Source organism: Perna viridis, chromosome 5 (assembly GCF_037379345.1).
Source record: "Perna viridis isolate PV_CMFRI_1.1 ecotype Kerala chromosome 5, ASM3737934v1, whole genome shotgun sequence".
NCBI lineage: Eukaryota > Metazoa > Mollusca > Bivalvia > Mytilida > Mytilidae > Perna > Perna viridis.
Window position 1 is genome coordinate 19,234,208 of NC_142449.1, and position 26,621 is coordinate 19,260,828.

General features: G+C 32.4%; 1 protein-coding gene across 3 annotated transcripts; it reads left to right on the top strand.

The window, feature by feature from the left end:
- The first annotated feature begins 1,042 nt into the window (after positions 1-1,042).
- LOC148616404 (uncharacterized) lies at positions 1,043-26,621 on the top strand. 3 transcript variants are annotated; one of them, XM_088583414.1, is made up of 16 exons: positions 1,043-1,149; positions 3,488-3,760; positions 4,549-4,588; positions 10,365-10,793; positions 11,069-11,276; positions 12,504-12,635; positions 12,904-13,098; positions 16,789-16,942; positions 17,324-17,469; positions 18,268-18,475; positions 18,776-18,914; positions 20,930-21,413; positions 22,250-22,298; positions 22,908-23,131; positions 25,543-25,627; positions 26,066-26,621. In XM_088583414.1, the coding sequence occupies exons 2-16, from the start codon at positions 3,493-3,495 to the stop codon at positions 26,341-26,343; spliced, it is 3,039 nt and encodes a 1,012-aa protein (XP_088439540.1). In that variant the 5' UTR covers positions 1,043-1,149; positions 3,488-3,492; the 3' UTR covers positions 26,344-26,621. The 3 variants fall into 3 exon arrangements, with proteins under 3 accessions (XP_088439540.1, XP_088439541.1, XP_088439542.1); XM_088583415.1 differs by having other exon boundaries at positions 1,093-1,149; positions 3,491-3,760; XM_088583416.1 differs by lacking the exons at positions 1,043-1,149; positions 4,549-4,588 and having other exon boundaries at positions 3,620-3,760.

Consider the following 26,621-nt stretch of genomic DNA (forward strand, 5'->3'; position numbering starts at 1 on the left):
TAACCTAAAAAATATTTTAGTGGTGAACAATAGAGAATCCTGCAATATTCCATTAAACAGGCAATCAATATTACGTCAACAAATGTTTATTATCTATCAATAAAAAGGAATCAACAACAATATAACTGAACATTTCACTAATTCTTATTGAACATACGCATATGAGGTAATATTGTTTCAGTATGTATTAGATACTTATATTTACATTAAACTAATTTGATGTATTGGTATATATATAAAAAAAGAAAAAAAAACTAAACAAACAAATTAATAAAAAAAAAAGAATAAAGAAAAAATGGAGAAACGTAACACATGCACCATGCATCGTATTACCTTTATAAAAAATAGTAAACATTTACAGAAATCACTAAAAGGTCTTCAACAAGGGTAAGCACACCTTTGAGTAAGCTTTGAAAGGTCGCGATAACAAACGTAACAAAATGATAACAGATTTTAAAAAAAAGATTTAAAAATCAAATAACGACACTAAGACTCATTAATGACCATCATCTTCTGACTGTATACAGGCGCATGTCTACGGTGAGGTTGAACTAGTTTTATAAGCTCTTAACCGCCCCCTTTAATGTAAAGTAAAAAATCGAACACCGAAAAATGTAAAAAACACACTAAGTCGTAATCTGTCCTTTTATTATGACACTACACCTAGTTGCCACATATCTGACATTGTCTTTTTTAGGTGAAATAACGTATGCTCATGGCGGAGAGCCAATTACACGGTACGTCATATATTCCAATAATTTAAAAACAATAGAATAAACCATTATATATCATATCGGGATGTCACACCATAATACATAAAGGAATAAACTATTATGTATTATGGTGTGCAATCCGGATATGATATGGTATTACCTTAACAACAATCGTTTGATTAAAGGATATATATGAAGTTTTTATCACTGACGTCGTCATGTGTTTCAATAAAAGATTAAACTCATTGACTGAAGGATATTTAAACTTTTATGAATAAAAAAAAAATAATTTCGGAACTTCGAATAAGTTCGCTTTAACCAGACCCGGAAGCTCACGGTGCAGTAAAATGATTGGATCTCCTATTGGATCTCCTATTAGTATATCATTTTAGTAATTGTGAGTAGCATGTAATTACCTTTTCGCTTACGAACACAGGTAAGTCTCCAATTTTGTTAGTTTTTCGATACATTTAAATTGAGTGTATCAAGTATGAAAGGAATTTGAATACTAACGAAAAACCTACATAATTGTAAAGAATATTTCTGTTTTATTGGTTTTTAAATATAAACATGGGTTTAAATGACATTTTTACCTAATTCCTATTATTTTCAAAACAAAAACGAAATCGTATAATTGTCACGCGTACTATTATCCTTGATATATAGGATTTAACATACTAATTGTGTCAATGTGAGCCCAAATATGCCAATCCAATAAATGCATGCATGCTTCTCTTAATTCAAAAGTGTAAAGCTTCTATAAAGCGGATAGTGATCAAGATGCCAGTCTGTCATTATTTTCTTCCGCCGTTCACCCCCACAGTTTTTTACTCAAAACACAAAATGTACCGCTAGATACATTTGATAAAGCTTTCAGAAATATTCAAGAGGTGATGCAACGTTGCACTTTGATTTGTGGTCTTTGGATATTTGGGTTACATTTGTTTATGATTAACAGGCAGGGAATAGGGTTTACTTATTTTCAACCACACAACTTCTCCGAAACCATTGTAACATATTGTAACATGTATGGCCCCGAGAGCGCAGACTATAAAGTTAAATACTTTAAGCTTTAAATTAGCATAATTAATAATGACGTCATATTCCAATTTTGTATATTTTCGAATGTGTATCCTACTTAAAAACATACGTGTGTTTTATTTTCAAATTGTAAGCCTAAACAAAATTGTAAGAAAACACAGGAGTATAAAAGAGAGCAGGAATGCCCTTTTTGTATGCCTCCACACCTAATAACTATCCGATCGTAGCACATGTAGTGATATATAATATATAGGCAATTTTTTACAAGAAAATTGAAGTAATCTACCATTTACTATTTTAAAACAACGTACAAAGGAATAGAAATTGTATCGCATCCTCTTGGTTAAATTTATGTACAACTGTGGGCGTAAAAGAGAAAAGTGGAAAACGGCACAGTAATCTTTAGTTTTTTCTAGTGGCCATGCTTTTTGTACCAGAAATAAAACGTACTTGAAAAGCGGAAACATATATTTTTGTTAGAGTAATCAAGGGAACCAAGGTTATAACGGTAATCAAAAGAATGTAATCCAGAGGCAAAGACCAGACTTGGAAAACAGACATACACAACAAAGAACATAAAGTAACTAAAATCATACATACAAAGTAATAAAGCAAATGAGCAACTCGGACTCCACTAAAAACTGGAAGCATGGACCAGGTGCACCGGTAGGGTAAGCGTCCTCTGCTTTTCTAGAAACACCCGCCGAATTGCTCATAAAAAGTCAAGTCCGGGGTAGAAAACGAGGAAAGGAAAACTATGACCTGTTGAATAAATCAGTTTCCATTGTGCTGATGGATACACCATAACGATCCACGAGTTCATGATGACGACCATAAAACTTCTGTAGTGATGACTTCAATCTTGTAGCAACATAATCCTGTTCCAGAAGCCTATTCGTTAGAGTTCTAGCTTGATACAAAAAGTCTGCGTAGTTTCGGCAAGCTCTGGTATAACGTATGAGTTGTGATATGAACACTCCATACGCAGGTGCTGAAGGCATGTTGCCACAGATGAAAGGAAAGTTGACAATTCTGAATGAAAAGTCATCACGTTCGTCGTAAAGTTTGGTCAATAATTTTCCTTTACCATCGATTTCTAAGTGTAAGTCAAGATATAAGGCTGACTTCACAGTGTCTGTAGTATCTTTTATCTCAAGTTCTTTGGGGTAGATGTGATGTATCAAATCCCCGAAATTAGGATTGTGTAAAGATAATATGTCATCTATACAGCGGAAAGTGAGATTAAAGGATGTAGCCAAACGATATTCTTTCTTTCGGATCAGATCATCTATAAAGTCAGCCTCATAAGAGTGAAGGAATAGGTCAGCAAGTAAAGGAGCAAAATTTGTTCCCATTGGAATGCTGACCAGTTGTTTAAAAACACGTCCACCACACTGGACAAATATGTTGTCCATTCAAAATTCCAGCAGTTTGGAAACATCATCCTCTGTATATTTGGAAGATGATTTGGAATTATTTCTGTATTATTGTAAAAATTATTTTATAGCTATTATAATAACTATTATATAATTGTTAATATTTTACTGTATTTCCTTTAAATAAAGTAATAGCAAGCGTGATATAAAGTTGTTAAAGTGAAATTAAGGAAATCTAAGTATTTAGAATGAATATATTTACTATGAATTGAAAGCGGTATGTCAAATATCACAGAGGCAGTTTATCAAATAAAAAATTCTAAGTATTAATGTTCATCATATGTTTACTTTTTCCAGTAGAAATGGATATAGAAGCACTTTCCCTATTGGGGAAACAAAAGTGTGCACTGCGATCCCTCCCTAAACCAGCGGATCCCAGTGTCACATTTGAAACATATGAGGAGAAGATTCAGACGGTAATGTCAGCAACGGAGTCAGTAATAGCAAAAGTAGCAAAGTATGCTGAACAAATATTTGATGAACTTCAATCTGTAAGAGAGGTTGTTAAGAATTGTAGTGTAAAGATCGGTGAACAGCTTAAAGAATTGATGAAAAACCACTTCCTAAAAGGTAAAATTGAGCTGTGTTAACGTTTACACTAGCCTAGTTGTACTTCTGCCATACAATGTTGCAGTAGAAAATACCATTTATTGACATTACTTAACCTAAAAAATATTTTAGTGGTGAACAATAGAGAATCCTGCAATATTCCATTAAACAGGCAATCAATATTACGTCAACAAATGTTTATTATCTATCAATAAAAAGGAATCAACAACAATATAACTGAACATTTCACTAATTCTTATTGAACATACGCATATGAGGTAATATTGTTTCAGTATGTATTAGATACTTATATTTACATTAAACTAATTTGATGTATTGGTATATATATAAAAAAAGAAAAAAAAACTAAACAAACAAATTAATAAAAAAAAAAGAATAAAGAAAAAATGGAGAAACGTAACACATGCACCATGCATCGTATTACCTTTATAAAAAATAGTAAACATTTACAGAAATCACTAAAAGGTCTTCAACAAGGGTAAGCACACCTTTGAGTAAGCTTTGAAAGGTCGCGATAACAAACGTAACAAAATGATAACAGATTTTAAAAAAAAGATTTAAAAATCAAATAACGACACTAAGACTCATTAATGACCATCATCTTCTGACTGTATACAGGCGCATGTCTACGGTGAGGTTGAACTAGTTTTATAAGCTCTTAACCGCCCCCTTTAATGTAAAGTAAAAAATCGAACACCGAAAAATGTAAAAAACACACTAAGTCGTAATCTGTCCTTTTATTATGACACTACACCTAGTTGCCACATATCTGACATTGTCTTTTTTAGGTGAAATAACGTATGCTCATGGCGGAGAGCCAATTACACGGTACGTCATATATTCCAATAATTTAAAAACAATAGAATAAACCATTATATATCATATCGGGATGTCACACCATAATACATAAAGGAATAAACTATTATGTATTATGGTGTGCAATCCGGATATGATGTGGTATTACCTTAACAACAATCGTTTGATTTAAGGATATATATGAAGTTTTTATCACTGACGTCGTCATGTGTTTCAAGCCATTTTTTCCCGTACGACTGTTATTTAGCGTTTTTTGAATTGCTGAAATGTCTTTGAATGTTTAAACCGCTTATTGCTATTGCATTGGCAACCAATAAGACATATGGATTCGACGAAGGTAGCAGTAGACAATCAATGACTGTACTGTCAGTTCTACTTCTTTTTATCTATTTTCACTTCTAAATTTAATTGATAAACAAACCCTATCATTAATACGATGTAAAATTACCTGATTTTATGTGCACATATATTTCAATGAAATAAGAACTAACAAATTCAGAATTTTCTACATTAACGAGTGTTCATAATTCATCATTAAAATCATCCGACAAGACGTGATACATCATGCATGTCCCACACACAAAACCCACAAACTGCTGTAGATCACGTAACCAGTCATAGTTTGTCATTTGGTTGTTGAACTTTTGAGATAACAAACATATGAATTGCATATGAAAATGCCCTTACTTTATCAAAATACATACCAATATGCAAAAGGACCAATTATTTTAGACGCCTACGTTAACAACTCTTTTTCCTGTTAATTGTTTTAAGTATTATTTCAAATTGTTTTGTCAAAAATATAAAAAAAATTATCGATGATATGTATCCTTATTACTACTTTTAGCAGTACTACATTATAGCCAAACAGCTCTAAGGTAACGTAGCCGAGCAATGATAATGGATCGTTAAACACACTGAAATTGCGATCGTTATTAATAAATCCAGTTTATTTTAGTTTACCAATAATTCTTTGTAATAAACCAAGATTAGTTTTAGTTTTAGTGCGACTTGTTACCCTTGCTTGCAGTATAATACTGGAGATGAATAAATTGTTTGAGATATATTATAAGGGATAAGGTTGAAGAAATCTGACAACATATCATCTGTATTGAGTTCAATATTTTGTTGATAATATGCGCAATTAAATTTACATAGTTACCCATGTAAACACATCATAAACGGTTCTATAATAAGTAAGCCACAGTGATGACACCCTATTATTAAAACCCCAAATTGGGAATGGATTAATTTGAAATTCGATATGTTGAAACTGGAAAATAAATATTGTACCTGAATACTCAATCCTTTTTTCAAATGTCAATTCACACATTGAGTGCATTCGATAGTGCAATTTTTACAGTTCAGTATTAAGTACCATCCAACATAAAATTCAGACATTGACAATGGTAAAGTGATTCATAGTTTAAAAAACACCAAACAAAGAAAGTACATATGCTATATTTTCACAAAACAATGATTATATCTGTATTCAGATCTGCACTTTTGAGAAAATCATACATTTATCTCCCACTACTAAAACCAACCAAATTAAAGAACGATAACTCTTGCAATGTTCCAATTTCATGTACAATCTATGTAAAGTTTATCTCAAAAGCGCAACAACCAAATGAAAAACTAAGACTGTTTATGTGATCAGTAACTGTTTCTGAAAAAAGAAATAACATTGAAATCGGCAGGTACATGAATCACCTCCTATCTGATCTTTATAAAGACTGCTACTTAAGTACATGTATAATCTGTCAGTGTATGGTTGAAAACGTGGATATCTTTGAGTATGCATATGTTTTAAAGATCATAAAAAAATTTAGTAATGCAAACTTGCTACTTAAGATAGTTGACTGATTTTCTTACTCTTTTTTTAAATAGTAATAAAAGTAAAGTACTTGATGTTTCCGAAAAGTCACACGTACTTCATTGAATAAATTTATAAATTTCTATTTATTTTGCAAGGTAGAATGATAAAGTTAAGGTAACAGTGTTAACGTATGCAAGTCTTCACAACTGGTAGAATAAATGTACAGTTTCAAAGACACAACATATTACATTGAGACGAAATGGAATAAACTCATGATTCGAAACTGTTTCAATGAAACGTATCTTATTGATGATATAGATGCAACCATAACAATGTAGATATAGTTCTCGCTTTGATAATATTTTACATTTATTCTGGTGGCATTTATTAGAAATACCATACCACAATCCTTTTTGGGTCTTCTTACATAACTGACCTTAGATAACTTATGTCATAAAACTATTAAAAAAATATGGTATTGACTTATCTTATTTAGGTAATTTAAAGAGACACAAGTTTTTCATTGTTTTTTTTACAAGACGAAAATTAATGTTTTTATGACCTGCTGTTGCTCGGAACAATTTATCGATTTTCATCGGATTTTCTAATTATTAAAAAAAAATGAAAGTTCAATATACTACACGTTGCTTACTCTTTGAATACGTTACAACGTTCTAATCCCTTATTTTGTTTTCACTTTGACGTGGTTTGTCCCTAAGAATGTTTTCTTTTATTACAATCACCTATCTCTTTGACTGGATATGCCCGACAACAGTCAACACGATAGCTGCATTGTATAAAACAGCAGTTGTTTACTGATCCGAAGTAATTCTCTTGTTCGAGGTTCGACAACTTGACATCCTCGTGCACATGTTTTGCGCTTGATTTGTCTTAGATAAGTTTTTGTTTATTGACGTTTCAATGTTTCTAGTGGCTATGTCTTGTCCATAGTTTGCCCCTCATTTTTAACTTAGGTATTTAAACATTTTCTTGTGTTGCTCAAATTCTGCATATATATATATATGTATGTGATTTGACTGAATTGTCTTATCACTGTCCGAAATATTTCTAATCTGAAAAAAAAAAAAAAAAAACGTAACTCAAGGCATCCATTCTTCAACTTATTTTTATTGGTAATTTTAAACAGCTGTTAATTGTTCTATTCCATTGGGTCTAATATTTTACAGCTGTTACAGTAAATAAAGAGAAACTTCGCATACTATGGTATTTAGGGAAGGGGAATATATATTTCGTAAAGGTGGATAGGGATTGAATGGGAAATTATTTTTAAAAGCATGTCATTATTTCAAATTAATAATAAGTTCCATTAAAATATTAGTCAAATGGTCAAGAATCAAAAAGAAAAAAAAAGGTAATACAAAATGATGGGGTGATTCTAATTGAAATTGTAATCAAGCAATGGGGAAGGGATATATATATATCGCATCGCAAATTTGACAGATCTAACATCGTTGGGAATTTTTCAGACCTTTCTATACGTTTACATATCTTCCCTGTATCAATTTGATCCGATGGAGCAATGTAGCGAATAGAATCGTCACATTCTGAGACGTTGTATATATATATATTCCTACGAGGAGGAATGACCCGGCCAGCGAAAGCTATATTTTTATATAGCCTAGCTGGCCGAGTGGTCTAGGGTGCTGGACTTAGTGCAGGCGGTGTTGCCATAGATGTCACAGCGGTACGAGTTCGAGTCCCGCGGAGGGAACGACCAAAAATTTGCTTCGCAAATTTGACAGTTCTAACATCGTTGGGAATTTTTCAGACCTTTCTATAAGTTTACGTTATCTTCCCTGTATCAATTTGATCCGATGGAGCAGTGTAGCGAATAGAGTCGTCACATTCTTAGACGTTATATATATATATATATATATATATATATACGGAGTTAATGAAAGGTATATTCCGTTTAAGTGTTGAAGAAATCAAAATACACAAAGCCAAACTTGTGAAAATGAAGAAGTATCATTTGCACCAATGTAATGTCGATTCATGTTTTGTTCAATACTGCACATTCACAATCAGAATAATTTTTGAACACGTCATTATCTTTTGAAAGATATTTTTATTCCTTGTATAGCAGGAAATACTAGATTTATGTTCAGTTTCTAAGCAACAAGTAATACAATAATTGGGATAATAGAAAAAAAATAATTCGAAACAGTTATTTCCACTTTTGATGACGTAATTGCACAGAGATGTTTTTGTCAAAATATTAATTCTATTTAATATATGTATCGATATGAAAATACACATGCACATACATTTTTATACATTTTGTTCCATTTCAATACTATTATCATGAAGGATCTTACAAAATCATGTCGTCTTTCATTTTGGATCATTTTTAGCAACTATCTCGCTTCATTTTCTAATATTTGTTTCTTTATAACTTGGTTCAATAGTTCCATTTTTTATTTATAACTTTAGGTATTTAAAACCATAAGATATTTGGTATAATATTTTAACTCTGTCAACTTATCCAGCTTAAGCATATACTATGCGTCAATGATTGCACAAATAACTATCTCTTAATAAATTCACTTGCACTTTACAAGGTTCAATCAATGTTAGCATTCCTTCTTCACATTTCATGTAAAGGGCATAGTTTGTCAAAATCCACTTCAGATTTATTACAATATATAACTTACATATAGCAATTTCTGTTTCTTTTAGCACATGGCTTAAACAGTTAGATAAGAGTTTCTTTATATTTTTCATTGCTGAATCTATTAAAAAAAGTCTGAGCTACAGTCTATCGTATATTAGAAAGAGTAATCAAGGGAACCAAGGTTATAGCGGTAATCAAAAGAATATAATCCAGGGACAAAGACCAGACATGGAAAACAGACACACACAACAAAGAACATAAAGTAACTAAAATCATACATACAAAGTAACAAAAATAAATGAGCAACTCGGACTCCACTAAAAACTGGGAGAATGGACCAGGTGCACCGGTAGGGAAAGCGTCCTCTGCTTTTCTAGAAACACACTCCGAGTTGCTCATAAAAAGTCAAGTCCGGGGTAGACAAACGAGGAAAGGTAAACTATGACCCGTTGAATAAATCAGTTTTCATGATGCTGATGGATACATCATAACGATCCACGAGTTCATGATGACGACCATAAAACTTCTGTAGTGATGACTTCAATCTTGTAGCAACATAATCTTGTTCCAGAAGCCTATTTGTTAGAGTTCTAGCGCGATACAAAAAGTCTGAGTAGTTTCGGCAAGCTCTAGAAAACAAGCCTTGAGTTTCTAAACTCATGTTTAATATAAGTTTCATCTTACGAACAAAATAAGTAAAAGAGATTTAAGCTTTTCTCAATTTTACACTATCTCTGTAATCTAATTTTGACCTGTATGATTGCAGAAAAGAAGACTTAACAAATGTTCATTGGTATATGCATTACTTTTGTTTAGGACGATTAAAACGTCTCCACAACACGTTACATTAATAATGATATCATTATCAATGGAGACATTTCAGTACAGAAACGTGACTCAAAAGAAAGGAAATATCAAATGGCTTAAATCTATATTTTGTTTGTTATTATATAATTTGTATACTACATTTTACACCTACGAAGATATTGAAACTTTTGGATTTTAATTTTGATTTTGAAACAACGATATAAATAACATTGATTTAATTTCAAAACACATTTATCCTCTATGATTCTCTTATGTCTGACAACTCCTGGAGAGAGGGAGGCTACCTAATTAGGCCATCTGATATACACAGCCCTTTGGGTATGATTATTTTTTACTTTTTAAGTAAGGGTAACAACAAAATGACCGACCACTAATCAGATCCATAATGAAATAAAGTCGAACTATCACAATTTTTAAGTAAGATAGTTCATTTCCATGCAAAAAGCATTAACTAAACTGAATCTTTGCTTGTTAGTCAGCATCTCATGTCTAATTATTTTATACAGAGATGACTTAGACACAAAGAAACTGGAACAGTCACAAGCCTTACAACGATTAGCAAAGCAACAACAAGATTTGATGATGTTTATTGCTAAAACAGAAAACTTAGTGTTAAAAATAGAAGAAGGATCAGGAATGTCGTTATTCGACATCAAGGGAGTCACAAACTCCCTACAACAGTGGAGTGATGGTCTGGAAACTGTAAAAGAAAAGGAAAGAAGACTTGCGAAAGAAAAGCAAGAAGAGGAACGAAGGAAGAGAGAAAAAGAGAAAGAGGAACGACGTAAAATAGAAGAAAAAGAACGTGAGAAGAGAGAAAAAGAGGAGGAAGAAAGGCGAAGAAAAGAAAAAGAAGAAAAAGAAAAAGAAGAAAAAAGAAAACGACAAGAAGAAGAAAGAAAAAAACGTGACTGGAAAAATTGGCCGCCTTTCATGTGAGTTAATCGATCATGACAAGATAAAAAAAAATAAAAAAATAAAGAAAATATAAAAAATAATTGTGATTATTATAATATTGTCTAATATTACAACATCTGAGATTACAAAAAGCACTTGGCTAAGCGGACTTTCATGTTAATAAACTGGTTGGCAAAAGTTTTTAGATTAAATTGAGATTAATTTCTGTGGATTTTTTAGAAACGAAGTTAAACTATGTATGACATATTGGTTTATCGCTCTTATTTTCCCTTACTTATTTTTTGACATAAAGATATCACAACCCGCGAATGAACAAATTCAAACAAGACCTATGTTGTGTTATCTTCACCATGCCAGACAACATTAGTCAAAATGACTTTATCAGCAAAGGATCTGATACAGAGGATGATTTGGACAAATGTCTAGAGACAAATGATGAACAAGTGTTATCATCGGTGATCACAATCACACCAAACAAAAATAAGAAAATTACATTCGAGGTATATGCTATTCTGTTATAGATGCAAAATTGACAATTCTTTTGTATTTTTCTAGAGACTTTATACTAAAATAAATAAATACGAATAAGACGGACCTAAAAAATAGAGAGGTAGAATACCACCTTTGTAGCGATAATCACGTACCATACTTGTAGGCGTCTCAATAAAACAACCAAATAGTTCAGAAATTAATTATCTGACAAATGTGAAACATTGATTATATTTCGTGAAAACTAAAAGTAAAAGCAAGAAAGACACGGTTAAATTTTCTCTCATTTTTGACGAATTTCCATATCGCTTGACCAGACTATTAAAAATAATTTACTACCGTAGGGGATAAAAAGGTTTGTGCAGTAGATTTATTTCATTAGTCAAATTTAAGGTCATAGTCTCGCAAATTCATCAATCGTGACCGCTATTCATCTACTGTTGACGTTGTACAGTTGACATCTTTAGTACAAATATTTTACGGGTGTTTTGTGAAAAATTATTCGACATATCAAATATAAAACTGTTAAAATATGTTGTTTTGATGATGAAAAGGCTTAATATCTGTTCCGCATCAAAATCTTTACGTTTCAAAAAGATCAATTTTTGAAATTTGCGCAGGAAAATCTTTCGAAAGGGTTTAAGTTTGAATGGGATACCCGACGGAAAAATCATATTAATGAAATTGTTTTAAAATGGAAGAAACTGATACTCCTTCTGTTTCTCTTGGATTAAAATATTTTTACACTCTCGATGGTTACAATCAAGGTTTTTAACTTTTTTCAGTGGAGAACTTTAATTATCCATTCTAAAATGAGAATCTATATGTATGGTACTTCGAATGGAAATTGATATGGCAAATTAACAATTACAACACAAGGTCAAACCTTACCAATATATCAATGTCATTATGCATTAAAAAGTTTATACACAAATTAAACAATAGTAACAGGTAAACAATCGAAAAAAAAAACGTCTTTACGTCCTATAACATGTCACAAATACGATTTTACTTTTGATCAGAAACAGTGTTTTGCGACATTTATTCAACTCGTCCAATTTAAATTTACCACAAAGGGGGTTATCAATAGCATCAAAAGTACATTTATTACAATAAATATGGCTCGTGGGGAAATCTGGAGATATTTTTTTCCCTTCAATTCTAAATGTTTCAACATCACTTCAAATGCTTCTGTTACTACAATTAATAGTATTATTGTCAATTTTGTTCTGAAACAGCTACCTATCCGTGTATATGTACCGATAGTACACCATGATGCAAAATTGGTACCATCTCTAAAATTTTCTATCAAAGGCAAGAAATGGAGACGAGGGAGAGCCCTTCCAGAGGTTAAAGTCCCAAATGTTCAGGTATAAACGAAAATAAAAAAAAAACAACAAAGTTTATTAAAAAGATAAACAACAAGTATAATGCTTGCATCATGATATGACACTAATGAACATAAGTTTCTTGAAATAAATATCATTCACTACATGTCAATATCAGAAAATGCCTAATAGTAAATTTAAAAGAGATAAAAACTTTATAAATTATATGAACAAACATAATACACGAATTAGATCAGATGACTTTTTACTACGGTACATGTTATGATTAACAGACTTGTCATAATTGTAGAACGTTTCCTTCGTCGGAGTTGAAATCCCAGTAAAGGAACTGTCCAGTATCCAGTGTGTAGCTGTTGCTAGCTATCGAAAGGAAATTACTGACGTAGATGACAAAGGCAAAGTATTTGAACCAGATGGAGACAGAAATATCAAAGTGAAAATCCCAGCCAATGCGTTCCCAGGAACGACAATAGTTACTACGCAGGTAAATGTACGATGTGTTAGGAAAGGCTGATGTCAGTTTTAATGTTTCAATTGAAAAAAAATGTCACTAGAAATTATATGATAGATTTCAATACCGAATCATGATTAGTTTTCATGGCTATCCCATGTATATCTGATTTTTCAATTTCAATAGCTGTCATTTTACTGTCGAGTGTTTAAATACTATAAAATAAAATAAGACATAACATGGTACGATATCCTGGGATTTATTTGTTTACTTACAATTTCTCTTTTACATTAAACTAGTAATAGGTGCTTTTTATGATATGATTATTCTTAAATTCGTGCAAATTAAAATGCAGTCATAAAACATTAGAAAATATTAATGATCCGTATGTTTTAACAATGAGCACTGTTAGTCGAACAAAATAAAATCGTGGCATTTCCCATAAGGAATTAGAAAATCTTTTTCGTTAAGACAATTGACTGTATGTTTAGGTCTTTGAAAAAAAATAGCAAGGAAGAAAACTCTAGAGGAAAGATCGGTTGCAAATACGATGATTGAAATAGTAACCGGTTTAAACATTATTATATATACAGTGCACGATTATCGTTCTTTATTAACCAGTTGATTACATTGTAGATACATTTGCATGGTTATTATGACAACATAATGTACATTATTTTCCAGTTCCAAGTTATTATATTTTTTGGACTGGTCCATTATGACATTTTGTTTTAAATAGGCCATGTTACTTCATTAGGTAAACAAAAATAGGTGCAAGTGTAGGGGTGTCAATTTCAGTTTAAAAATATAGTTTATCATTAAAATGATACAGGAAAAACTAATAATTATTTTGTCATTTTAAATTTGAACCGAGTACGTGTAGTTACATTATGTATTGTTCCTAAAATACCATGCATGTGTTGACTTTTGAGAGTGTTCAAGGGAACCAAGATTCTAGCGGAAATCAGATGAATGTTATTCTGTGACTAAAACCAGATATGGAAAAAACAGACACACACAACAAAGAACATAAAATAACCAAAATAATACGTACAAAGTAACAAAAATAAATATAAAACTCGGACTCCACTAAAAATGGGAGCATGGACCAGGTGCACCGGTAGGGTAAACGTCCTCTGCTTTTCTAGAAACACCCGCCGAGTTGCTCATGAAAAGTCAAGTCAAGGGTAGAGTTGCAGATGGATACACTTTAACGATGCGCAAGTTTATGATGACGACCATAAACCCTCTGACACAAGACAATCTTTTTAAATTTTATGCCTGGTTAAAAAATGAATTAAACAATGTGTTTTTCCATAATGAACCCATTATACGTCAAAGGTCTATAATAATGGCCCTTAGAAGACTGTAATAGTCCTCGGCAACGACCCAAGGAACACTGTAATGGCTTGAGGCAACACCGAGCACTATAACAGTCTTCCCAGTCCATTATTCCGTACCTTGGATTTATAACTGGTTCATATGAAAAATCACATTTAGAATTTCAAAATGTATATATAATGCTACGCACAATCCTTGCACTTCACTGATGCATTTCGCAAGTATTTAGAAAAATAAAGCTTAAATGCATATATGGGACAACGATTAGTAAAAAAAAAAGATTTTGAAGTTATCTTCTAGGTAGGAAATATTGGTCATATTGCTGGACAGCTGAAATGTTCATTTTCGTAAATTCTTAACAAAATATTACATTTGTTTTAATTTTTCAAAACAGAAAAAAAACCCTTTCCAGTTTATGAGAAAACATTAAAAGATGCATAGAAACGATAATTTGTGACATCATTTGTGGTGGTCTCCTTCCTTTCATACAAAAACCTCTTGGACTTCATCACATTCGAACCAAACTCTATTCTATACCTCTCACTCTACTACATTCCCTTTACAAAAGAAGTCTTGACACTCCTGTTTCAACAAATCATTACCAATTATTTCACATTCCTATATTTCACCCATTGCATCCAAAATTGTCAATTATACAAGGCTATTGCAGGACCTCAAGATTGAAAGTTTTGAAACGAATGAAAGTTTTAAGTAGGTCAATGAGTGCCAATGCTACATCAGTTTTCAAAGACCCCGATACAGCAAAACATTGTCTACTATACATGACAAATATGTTGTCGCACTAACAGACAAAGCCCAAAACATCATTGTTTTTTGTCTGCGAATCGTTTTTCATCCAGTGTTTATTATCAAACGTAGACGTAGAAAATAATAGAAGTGATATGACATATACTGCTACCACCCTCCCCAAAGAAGAGATTGTAGAAAACCATAAATCTGTGCTATCCTCTTTTGGTCTCTCTACCAAAGACGATGATTGTGATTTACCGTCTATGTACTGGATTCCTAAACTCCAATAGAATCCATACAAACAACGTTACATAGCTGGGTCTGCAAAATGTACCACAAAACTCTTTCAAAACTTTTAGCTTCTATACTCATATATAATTTTTAATCGACAAGATATTTGTCCAGTGTGGTGGACACGTTTTTCAACAAACGGTCGGCATTCCAATGGGAACAAATCGTGCTACCCTACTTGCTGACATATTTCTTCACTCTTATGAGGCTGACTTTATAGCTGATCTATCCGAGAGAAAAAATATCGTTTAACTAGATCTTTTAATTTCAGTTTCCGCTATATAGATGACGTATTATCTTTAAACAATTATAATTGCGGGGATTCGATACATCGCATCTACCCCAAATAACTTGAGATAAAGGATACAAAAGACACTGTGAAGTCAGCCTCATATCGTGACCTACACTTAGAAATCGATGGTAAAGGAAAACTATTGACGAAACTTTACGACAAACGTGATGACTTTTCATTCAGAATTGTCAATTTTCTTTCACCTGCGCCAACATCCATTCAGCACCTGCGTATGATGTGTTCATATCACAAATCATACGTTATGTCAGAACTTGCCGAAACTACGCATACTTTTTGTATTGTGCTTGACTTCAAACAAGTATGCTTCTGGAACTGAGTTATGTTGCTACAAGTTTGAAGTCATCACTACAGAAGTTGTTTGGTCGTCATAATGAACTCGTGGATCGTTACGGTGTATCCATCTGCGCCAGGAAAACTGATTTGTTCTGTATTGGTTTTCCTTTCCTCTTTCGACTACCCCGGACTTTTCTAGTGTTTCTAGAAAAGCAGAGGACGCTTACCATAGATGTGCATCTGGTCCATGATCCCAGTTTGTAGTGGAGTCTAAGTTGCTTATTTGCTTTTGTTACTTTGTAGTTTTATTTTAGTTACTTTATGTTCTTTGTTGTGAATTTCTGTTTTTCATTTCTGGTCTTTGTCCATGGATTGCATTCTTTTGATTACCGCTAGAACCTTGGTTCCCTTGATTACTCTTTAAACATATGACTATACCTGTAAGTGTTGCCGTGAGTAAACAAATATTTTTTTTAATGAATAAAGTCGCAAAGAATAACCTTTTTCCTCTGTACTTCAATTTTCTTATTCACAAATTTAATTATCAAGTTTAGTACTACAAATGTGTATATCAATTAGAAGTCGTATATCATTCGTTCTTATTTAAAAAAAAAGATCGATCGGTAGATTCGTAAGTTGAAATATCTTTAGATAATGTCATCGTCTCTGCTTCGTTTCTGCCCGTCCCTTAGTCTTAAAGTTTTGATGTCACTTTATTTTGACTGTTTTAATTCTTGTAAAGTTTGTTTGTGTAGTCTGTTCCTTGGACACAGAAAGATATACGAAATGCTGCAATACAACACAAAGAACTCCACAATGTCAGGACCGCAGGGTCTTTTCTTGATATATCTTGTGAAAATGTAACGAATGAAGATTCTGATCTTGAAATGTATGATTTTGGATGGGTTGGTAAGATCTAGTTTTTTTAAATATGATGTTTGTGTCCTGCATCTCAATTAAAGATACTTTGAATAAAGATTGTCTTAAAAAAAAGTCTAGTAGTAGAATTTCCAATAGAAATTATGAATTAAAAAATCTTATTTGAAACGTGATTTAAAATTGTTAATTTGTAGTACTCTGACAATTGTCAAAAAAACAAAAAAAAAAAAAAAAAAGAAAAAAAAAAAGCAAAAAAAAAAAAAAAAAAACCCTTACGTACCTGTTAAACATATTTGGTATTAACAGGTTTTTGGCTTTTTGAGGATAAAAAAATACATTTAAATTGATATAAAGGGACTTACATGTAGACAGGTAGACAGGTTTATCTTTTCTAGTTTTAAACTCTTGTAGTTGATAAAGATATAAATAAAAATCACAGTGTGCATCAAGAAACCTTATACAGGAGTAGCAGATGGTTAGTCAACAACATGAACCCGGATGTAAATGCTCTTCCACTTCAGGACGTATTTGATAGCGATTTCCTTGAAGAGCTTGAGGTGAATTGTTATCCTTGAACTTTGTTCTTTTCATAACCGTTCGAGTACTGTTTCCCTTGATGTTTATATTAGAAACATCATCGGAAACAGTCCTTATAAGCATTGTCTACTAATTTAAAGTTAACGTTTTCAAATGACGATTCTAAAAGCATACCAGACAAAATAAAAGGAACGACATCGTCGTTGTCAAAATATCAATTATAAATTGACCATGATTACAGTATCTTTGGCACAAAATGAATATATTTTCTAAATGTAGTTGTTACGCACAACGTAATAGATGTTTTCTAATTTCCCTATTGTCATTGGCATTTTAAATCACTTTATTTGCCTGAATGACTCTTTTTTTATTTTTCATTTTTGGAGTTTTCGAGTTTTTTTTTATTTGAATTGATAGCCCATATGGTGGCTATTTCTAAACCAAGTATATATTTTCCGTGAAATTGTCCAATTTTCTGGGGAGTTTTCAGGCAGTTCGAATGGTGGCCTTTTTTTAAAAATAATATGTGTTAGAATTTTCTAAAAATTTGTTCACAAATACAAGTGGTGGCCTTTTTATGCTTAGTTGGGATCAATCCATTCAGTCATTTTAGAAGAGTTAGAAAAAAATTAGAAATAATATGATCCATAACTTTGTCTGGGGAACATAGATATTAACAGCCTACTATGATTCAACCTACAGCTGACTTCCAAAATATCAGTCGAACTTACCGAAATACTTCTTGCAATCATTTAACCTAAGACATATCCTTCTTTCTATGAGAAATATTAATCTAAGATGCGTTATGTATATTTCAGACAACAGAAACAACTGGAGACAAAAACCGCTTGATTCTCCGTGGTTTACACGAATCATCCGATAGTAAATTTGGCGCATTTGTAAAAAGTCTGAGAACAACTCAAGCACAAGTGGCAAGCCGGATCAAAAATGTATACGATCAAGTAGTTATGTCGAGAGAATCAGAAAAGTATTCCGAAGATGACTTCGGAAATGATTTTGATCCAGGTATTTTTTAAAAAAAAAATAACGGAAACCAGAACAAACATACTGAAGTAAGAATTTCATAATTTCATATAAAAGACACGACAACACACATAAGAGCTCTGGTAACGCAAAAAAAGAAAAAAATTATTGGCGGCTTCATTAGACTGAATTTGTCAACTCTTGTTAGACAGATGAAAAGAGGATTAAAACGGGAAGATGACAATGAAATGACGAAGAAAAGTATTCATCTAAATATTAATAACCAACTTGCAGCATTGATTCATTAAACAAGTATTATCACATTGATTCCTCTAATTTCAGATTTTGAGAAAAAAGAAGGGGAACTGCGTGTTGTTTCAAAAGTTTCGGGGAAATCATGGGAGATAGTACAGATTGAAGCATCTGAAACCCATCATAAAGCGCGTTTCATAAAACTCCCTGCAGGAAATGCTAAATACCAGTATGTACTTTTTGTTGATATACTAAATTTTACAGTTTTGTTAAAATAAGGAGATGAGACAAGAAATAATAATTGATTTAATAACACGTTTTAATTTTCAGTCTCTGTTAGAATCAGAAAGTTGGTGAAACATGGTGAAAAAGCCATCATTTTGAAAGCAACATTTGACTATTTATACCTTCAGAATCATAATAAACATGATTTTTCCATGTCATTTGGGTCAATCAACTTTAATTGAAATGCACTTTAAATGAAAATTTCAAAAGCATAAAAATCTGTCAAAAGCGTAATTTTTCTGAACATTTCTGAACAAATTGAGTTATTCAGAGGTCAAATAGATATCTTTCCAAATTGAGAATTCATACTTGATTGAAATTATAGAGTCAGATTGTTGCGTTTTTGACATGCATGTTTCTAATTTTTTGTTTGTTTGTTGGGGTTTAATGTCCGAGCAGCAATATTTCAGCCATATTCAGACAATGAACATGAAATGGATGATAAAATGAACATGAAATGATAAAAAAAGATGGGTCACAAGGACCACAGGGTCGACAAACCTCGATTGGCACTACAAAAAGGGGGGATGGGTAAGGTCGGGCAATTTAGCCTTCTGTGGCGGAGCGCAAAGGTTCCTACTCTTATCGAATACCACAGCAGGGTTCTTTAACGTGCGAGGAACGTGGCATCTTTCCCAACACGGTGCACCACTATGGTTTGCGGTCAGGTTTTCCGTATTATAGCCTGACAACCCCAGCATGTAACATGCCAGGGGTACCCCATTCCACCACCTGGGGCACACATCCCAGTTGCTCTGTGGGCAGAGCGCCTAACCCCCGGCTAGGTTTCTGAGCTCTATTTAGTCGCCTTTTACGACAAGCTTAGCACTGCTGCAGGCCTATTCTTTTAAACACCAGGACCTGCACGGGGATTCTAATTTTTCAAACAAACGTTCCCTAGTTATTACAAAAAACTTACATAATAATTCATTGTTGAATTGTAGGAAAAAAATGTATTCAAACAGCAAAATCTGCTGATACACAAATATATTTTAAAGGCTATCGTATAAACCAGACAGATGCTTTTAAATTTCTTCATTACTTTCGTTGGAAAAAAAATCCAGTATGCAAAGAGCCCCGGTAGTCCAATTTGCTCTAATCATTCTCAACCTTGACCCCCTAATTTGTTCGTGCATTGTCACAGGTAACCAGAGTTGTTACAATGTGTTTTACTTTCTTTTATCCAATATTCATTTTTGCTATCACTTGATTGCAGGGAATTATCGATTAAGATCTAAATATCGGAGACCAAAATAGTTTATTGTGATTGAAAATTAACAAGAGATATTAATTTACGCTAAATCCCCCTGAATAGGTTTTGTATCTTTTTATTACATATTTGTTAATCTACGTATAACGTGTCTATTAGTGAAACACTTATAGCGAATATATGCATTTTTGAGGGGCCATATCGGTTAATGGGCTGAAAGGGTCCACCGTGCACCACTCCCATTATAAAACTGCATGATGATTTTCAGGTACAAATGTACCTTTATATCTCCCATTTAAGGATCAATTTGTGACAAAAAATATTCTCGGATTCCTTTTCAGCATAAGGCTATATTTGTGCCTCACTGGTTAAAATGTAAACAAATCATTGTTTGATCGTCTAAGACCTTGAACTTAAAATGTAAATGAACTAAATATATATATAGGTATAACCATTAACCAAATGTATCAGTGTTCCAATGGTATCAGGAATGTCACACTTACAGTAACGGTTATTTTGTTATATGTAAATGTAAGTTGTATGTGAAATATGCATACACCCCCCCCCATATCGCTTAAATTGAGTATTTAGGTTTTATAGTGTTTAAAAACAATTTCTAAAAATGAGATTTTCGAATATTCCATGACAGTCATACAAATTCGTCTTAACAAGTACAATCCACTGCAACAGATCTGTAAGATCACGTTATGCACATTGAAACTGAAGAACACTTTTTAATTATGTTTTAGGGTTCTTGGACTGGTTGTGCCTAATGATATGTCGCATGACAATATTTGCAGAGCAGCAGAAATTCTTGAGAGTTTACATTGTGTAACAAATGTTTCCGTAATATGTCGCCAAAAGCACACCAATCGTCATGACGTAATCATTGATTGTGTTCTGTCGGAAAATGTTGCAAGTACAATGCAGCATCTTGATAGACTTGGATACAGTGCTGGTCCGGCTGAGTCTTCGACATTTGGTGTTGTAGATGGAGAAGAAATTGTTTTAAAGTTCGAGGGAAATCTATTTTTGGAACGTTTAAAAAATGTACCACTGAAAATAAAATTCTACAAAAATGTTCCACCTGAAAGATATTCTGGTCACTTGGCTGTCGGTAGTAAGGCTGAACAGTGGGACAGCGATCAATATCATGGTCATATGACGTTTGAGGTCGCTTTAGGTAGACTGTCAGTACCAAGGAAAGGAACAATGACAATCTATGTACCCAAGGTAACCTAATAATAGTAATCTAATAAACTATATTTTAATATTTGATGTAGGATTAAATAGAGTGACCGACCCTTGTTTTACTTGGCCTCAGTAAATCAACCCTTCTCTACGTAAAACTATAAAGAGATGTACCAGACCACTGTCCCGAATACGTTTCAAATATGCCCTGCCAAGAATTATTTTCGTATACTGTGCACATATTTACTAGCAAGAACGCCTGAGATTAGAGCAAGGACTCCGGTCCACCTGGTACCCTACTCTAACTTATGTTTTCAAATTGTACAGTATGGGTACATAATGTTCCCTTTTTCCTTGCCTCATCACACCTCAAGTGTGACATATGTTAGTCGATTTATAAAGGCGAATCAATAACGGAACTATTTCAGACAATATAAAACACAACTTATTGTCACTTTTACTTTTGTTTATCTTTTAGCTCAAAAACCTTAATAAAAACAAATAAATAACAAATAAATGTACAACGCTACCTTTAATTTGCTCATGAAATTCTGAAACTTACACTTATGTTCCTAACATATATTCATACCCCCAATAATTTATATTTAAAGATGATAATTATACTTAATCGGTATTACTATCTCATGTAAAGCAAAATTATGTTAATTATGCAATTAATCTAGCTAAATATTACTTTCAATTTTTTTTAGTTACCCTTATTTTCAAACGTGATGCATCTTGTCTGATCAAGAAATGTATCCCCCCTACAATCGTTTTTCGTAATAATAAACATATCAACATGAGACGAAAACGTTCTAAAGAAAACTATTTTCTCAATATACTCACATATCATGAAAGGCATTCACTGTTATTTTCAGCCAATGGAAGAGATGATTGGGAAATTTGCTTATACATTGGATGTTCCAGGTATTCGTAGCCACAAGTACCCGTAATATTTATCATTCACATAGTTATTCGACAATTCAATTAATTAAAAAAGAGACACACATGAGAATATATTGAAATATGACCATTTTTTTTTTTTTTTTGTCAGTTTTCACTAACTTATATAATTAGTATTTTAATTAGTATTTTAGTATTTTAGTATTTTAGTTTCAATGGGATGGGTGTTAAATGCTCTTATTTGCATAAAATATAACTAAGAATAATCATCAAGTGGTAAGTTTGATATTTTAATGCTAACAGGTAATTTGTTTACTTTGTACTTTTTGGTCACACAACTCACTCCATATTTAATGAATACATTTATTATTACATAAGTTATAAAATGTGTCGGAATAAGTGTCTAACTTAATTTTTCGATTTTGTGAATTGACGTTTATCATCGTGTGGTCATTCCAATTAACAAAACCCACAAAACTGTCATTTTCCTAAACGTCACATACTTTAAGGTATTATAATTATTTTTTATTATTATTATTATAATGAAGTTAATATTTTTGGCCTTAATCTTCGCCATAGCCTCTACACCATTGGTATTAAAGCTATAATATTTTTCATAATCCATTATCTTAGTAAAAGCTTTAGCCAAGTTCATAGCATGGCAGTTAACGCGTGAAAACTTCAATTCGTCAAGATGGGTACGACTCGGAGGATACTTAACAGACGAAGACAGTGGCCTATACCACCAAATTATAAAACATGTTGATACCGAAAGGCCAAAAGCACCGCAACGTGAAAGATGTGAACATTTCATAGTGGACTGGTCTACGCACTACTCGCAAAAAGCTGTAGATAAGGTAGTTTTAATTGATAAAAAGAAAAACATTTGATAAAAATATCTTGGTACATATCTGCGCTTGACATCTTACATGTATTTTTAGTGGAGTCCGAGTTGCTCATTTGCTTTTGTTAATTTGTATGTATGATTTTAGTTACTTTATGTTCTTTGTTGTGTATGTCTGTTTTCCATGTCTGGTCTTTGTCCCTGGATTACATTCGTTTGGTTATCGCTATAACATTGGTTCCCTTGGTTATTCTTCTATAAAATGGTCATATATTATACAGTCAATCTAAACTCGCTCGAACGGATGGATCGAACACCCGGAATTTCTCGAACACAATTCAAAGTACCAACATTTTCTCCTATGTAATCAATTTAAATGACCTTGGATGTCTCGAACTTCGATTTCTTGGACACTCGAACTGTCTAGTCGTTCGGTAATAAATCTTAGAGAATAATCATCACTAACTCGAACTCGTCAGCCATGTTGTCAGCTTGGGTAATGTAATAAAAGGTGCGAAAAACTGAAACTATATCATTTAACAGTGTTATTTTACTTATTTGCAAGTAATATCTAATTAATCACTGATTAGATAATTTTGATCCCAACATAGTATTGATTGAAGTTCGAGAATGTTCCGAAGTTGGTATGATGAAAGCATCATAGAAAATCAGATGGAAACACATTATTGACCAAGGAACTCGAACACTGAACGTGTTTAAAGTCAAACACAGCATTTGTAATATCCACAAGTCAACATAATCTTCAGATATCGAATAAAAAGATTCACGAACTAACAAAACTTCGTAGGAAGTAAGCAATTTCTAACGATAAAGTGCAACTCGGATTGGCAACGCAAAAATCCGGAAATATACGAATTTCAATTTCTTGAACTCCTGATACATTTCAGTGGTCCCTTGGAGTTCGAACTACCGAGGTTTGACTGTTCATATAGCATTATGTTTAATAAGCTGTAAACTGTAAACCACTGACAGCTATAAACATTTATAAAAAGCAAACACATGTTTTCGTGAGTGTTTTATATTATGATAAAATAAAAGTTAAATTTTAAAATAAAGAAAAAAGTTGACACTCTGTGACCTTTCATTGAAGATATTGAAGTATTCTTACAGTAAATCTTACACGTCCTTACGTTTTGATAGTTATACTTTTATTGTTTGATACACACTAAAAAAAGTCATTTCCACCGATTAAAATTACCTTATTCCTAATCATTCATTTTTTTTGCTCGCTTTATGTATAAAAAACAAAGGTCGCATTCAAGTATACAATTGTTCTTACTTGGACGCTACAGCGACTCAACGTCATCAAAATAAGTCTAATTTCTAATTCTAATTAGGATATATTAGATATCCTAAAAATGTATTTAAAAAACACATGGTACATGATCCATTTTGTTTTGTTACTTCTTTATATTCGAAATCTGTTCTGCAGTTTTATCCTTTCCAACTTAAAAATATGAATATAATGATGTTTGATACAGTATTTTCTTTTTGTACTAATTCATGTAGAAAAAGAAAATATTTAGGAACATTGTTAATAGACCAAATATATATATATTTATATATGCTGCATCAGATTCCATTTTGACCGTTTTGACCGATGTTATACTCAAATAGTGCGAATTGGCATAAACGAGGTTTAAGATTCAAAGTAAGATATTTTAACACCCGCTTTAAAAAGCAGTATGTGTATACATATAATGATCATACCGTCTGTCTATCAACAATTCCTCCGAAACAGCTTAACTTAAACCATATAACTGAAAATTTTGAATGCAGTTGTGAGGTTCATTCTGCAAAATATGGTCATTCATCGACAGAAACAGAAAGGAGGAACGACAATGCATCCCTCCCACCAGGACCTCCTTCAAAATTGATAAATAATATTTTAAAAAACATTCACAAAGTGGTCAACACATGACACTTTTATGCGCCACCATCTGAATGATTTCAAAATCGGCACTATGTCATTATAAGCAAATAAGGAAATGTTTCCATGCAACTAAGAACCACAGCCACTTAAACGTGTTTAAATGTGTATATGTTGGCTTAATCGCAGACTCAAGCGACATGTACTTCATGTTTGATAACTTTGTTATGACTATGTGGATTGAATACACAATTTTTGCGTTAGTTTTCTCCCGAACTACTTATCACAGCCAAATGATATTTTGAGAAGCGTTATATAGGAATGCCGCATTGTAGAATTACGTGAAATCAAAGTTCTTGTTTATATTCGTACCATAAGGATTCTGAAGAGACGCTCAGAGTATCATTTAATGAGCTTCCCCACACTTTTTTATGATTTATTTTGAGATTATTTAATGTATGGAAGCCTTAAAGTATAGGAAAAAGATAAAGTTCATACATATATGCATATTTTCATTCCAATTTACATTTAAGATCGAGAAAATTATATCTGCTCATCATGATCCAAAATTTGAGTCTGAGGCGCAACAGTTTATCCGTGCATACATTTCTGGCAAAGGTAGGTTGACAGAACTGTTTTCGGTATCTCGAATCTCGCTACTTCTCTGAGTCAAAACTTAAAAGTAATTAAATGTAAACACAATCTTTTATTTTGATATAATCTGATATTGTCAAATACCAAAACGGAAAACATAAAAAAGGTAAATGAAAGAAAACAAACACTATTTGAGGCAAAATCATAAAAAAGTATGATTCTACTAATGTATCAGTCACTCAAAGTCACATTGCATCTCGCTGTTTGAAGTGAAATGGGATATATCTTCATATTCTGGGATGATATGCTGTAGATATTGTCAAAGCAACTGAGTAGTATATCAGATTGGTTTACAAGAAAGATAAATTAAATATACTGATGTTCAAACATTTGTTTTAAATAGAGTTCACAGTTCATATATGTTTCGAAAGTTTGAATTATTAATTCCATATATTTACACAGGTATATTTTCGAATGACACCATGGAGAAAATAGCTTACGCAATATCCGAAGATTGGGAAGCATTAGCTAAAAAGTTAGGGTTTGGTAGTGACGACATTAATAAAATTAAAAGCATGCATGGTTTCAAAGTCAAACAAGGACTGCAAATGTTAGATTGGTGGCGCCTTTCAGACACAGCCATACAGAAAGGAACAGATCTAGTGAAAAGTTTTCATGAAACAGCAAAATCGGCACAATTAGGGGCTAGACTACTTACCTTGGTTTCTTCTCATATGTAAATTTGCTTTATTAGTGCTATAAAAATGAGTATAGATTAGATATTGAAACTTTTAGATATACGTTAACCCGTATGACTCCTTATGTCGTATCAACTATAATACGTTTGCTCATGTCACATATGTCACATACTGTATACAACAAACAAGCAGTAGTGTTATTTCTCTAGAGCTTAAATACAGAGCACAAACTTTGATACTAATATCCTCATTGTTCGTTACATATACGATTCTCGCTTTGAGATATATTTGACCTATAATAAAGTATATAATGGGCAAAA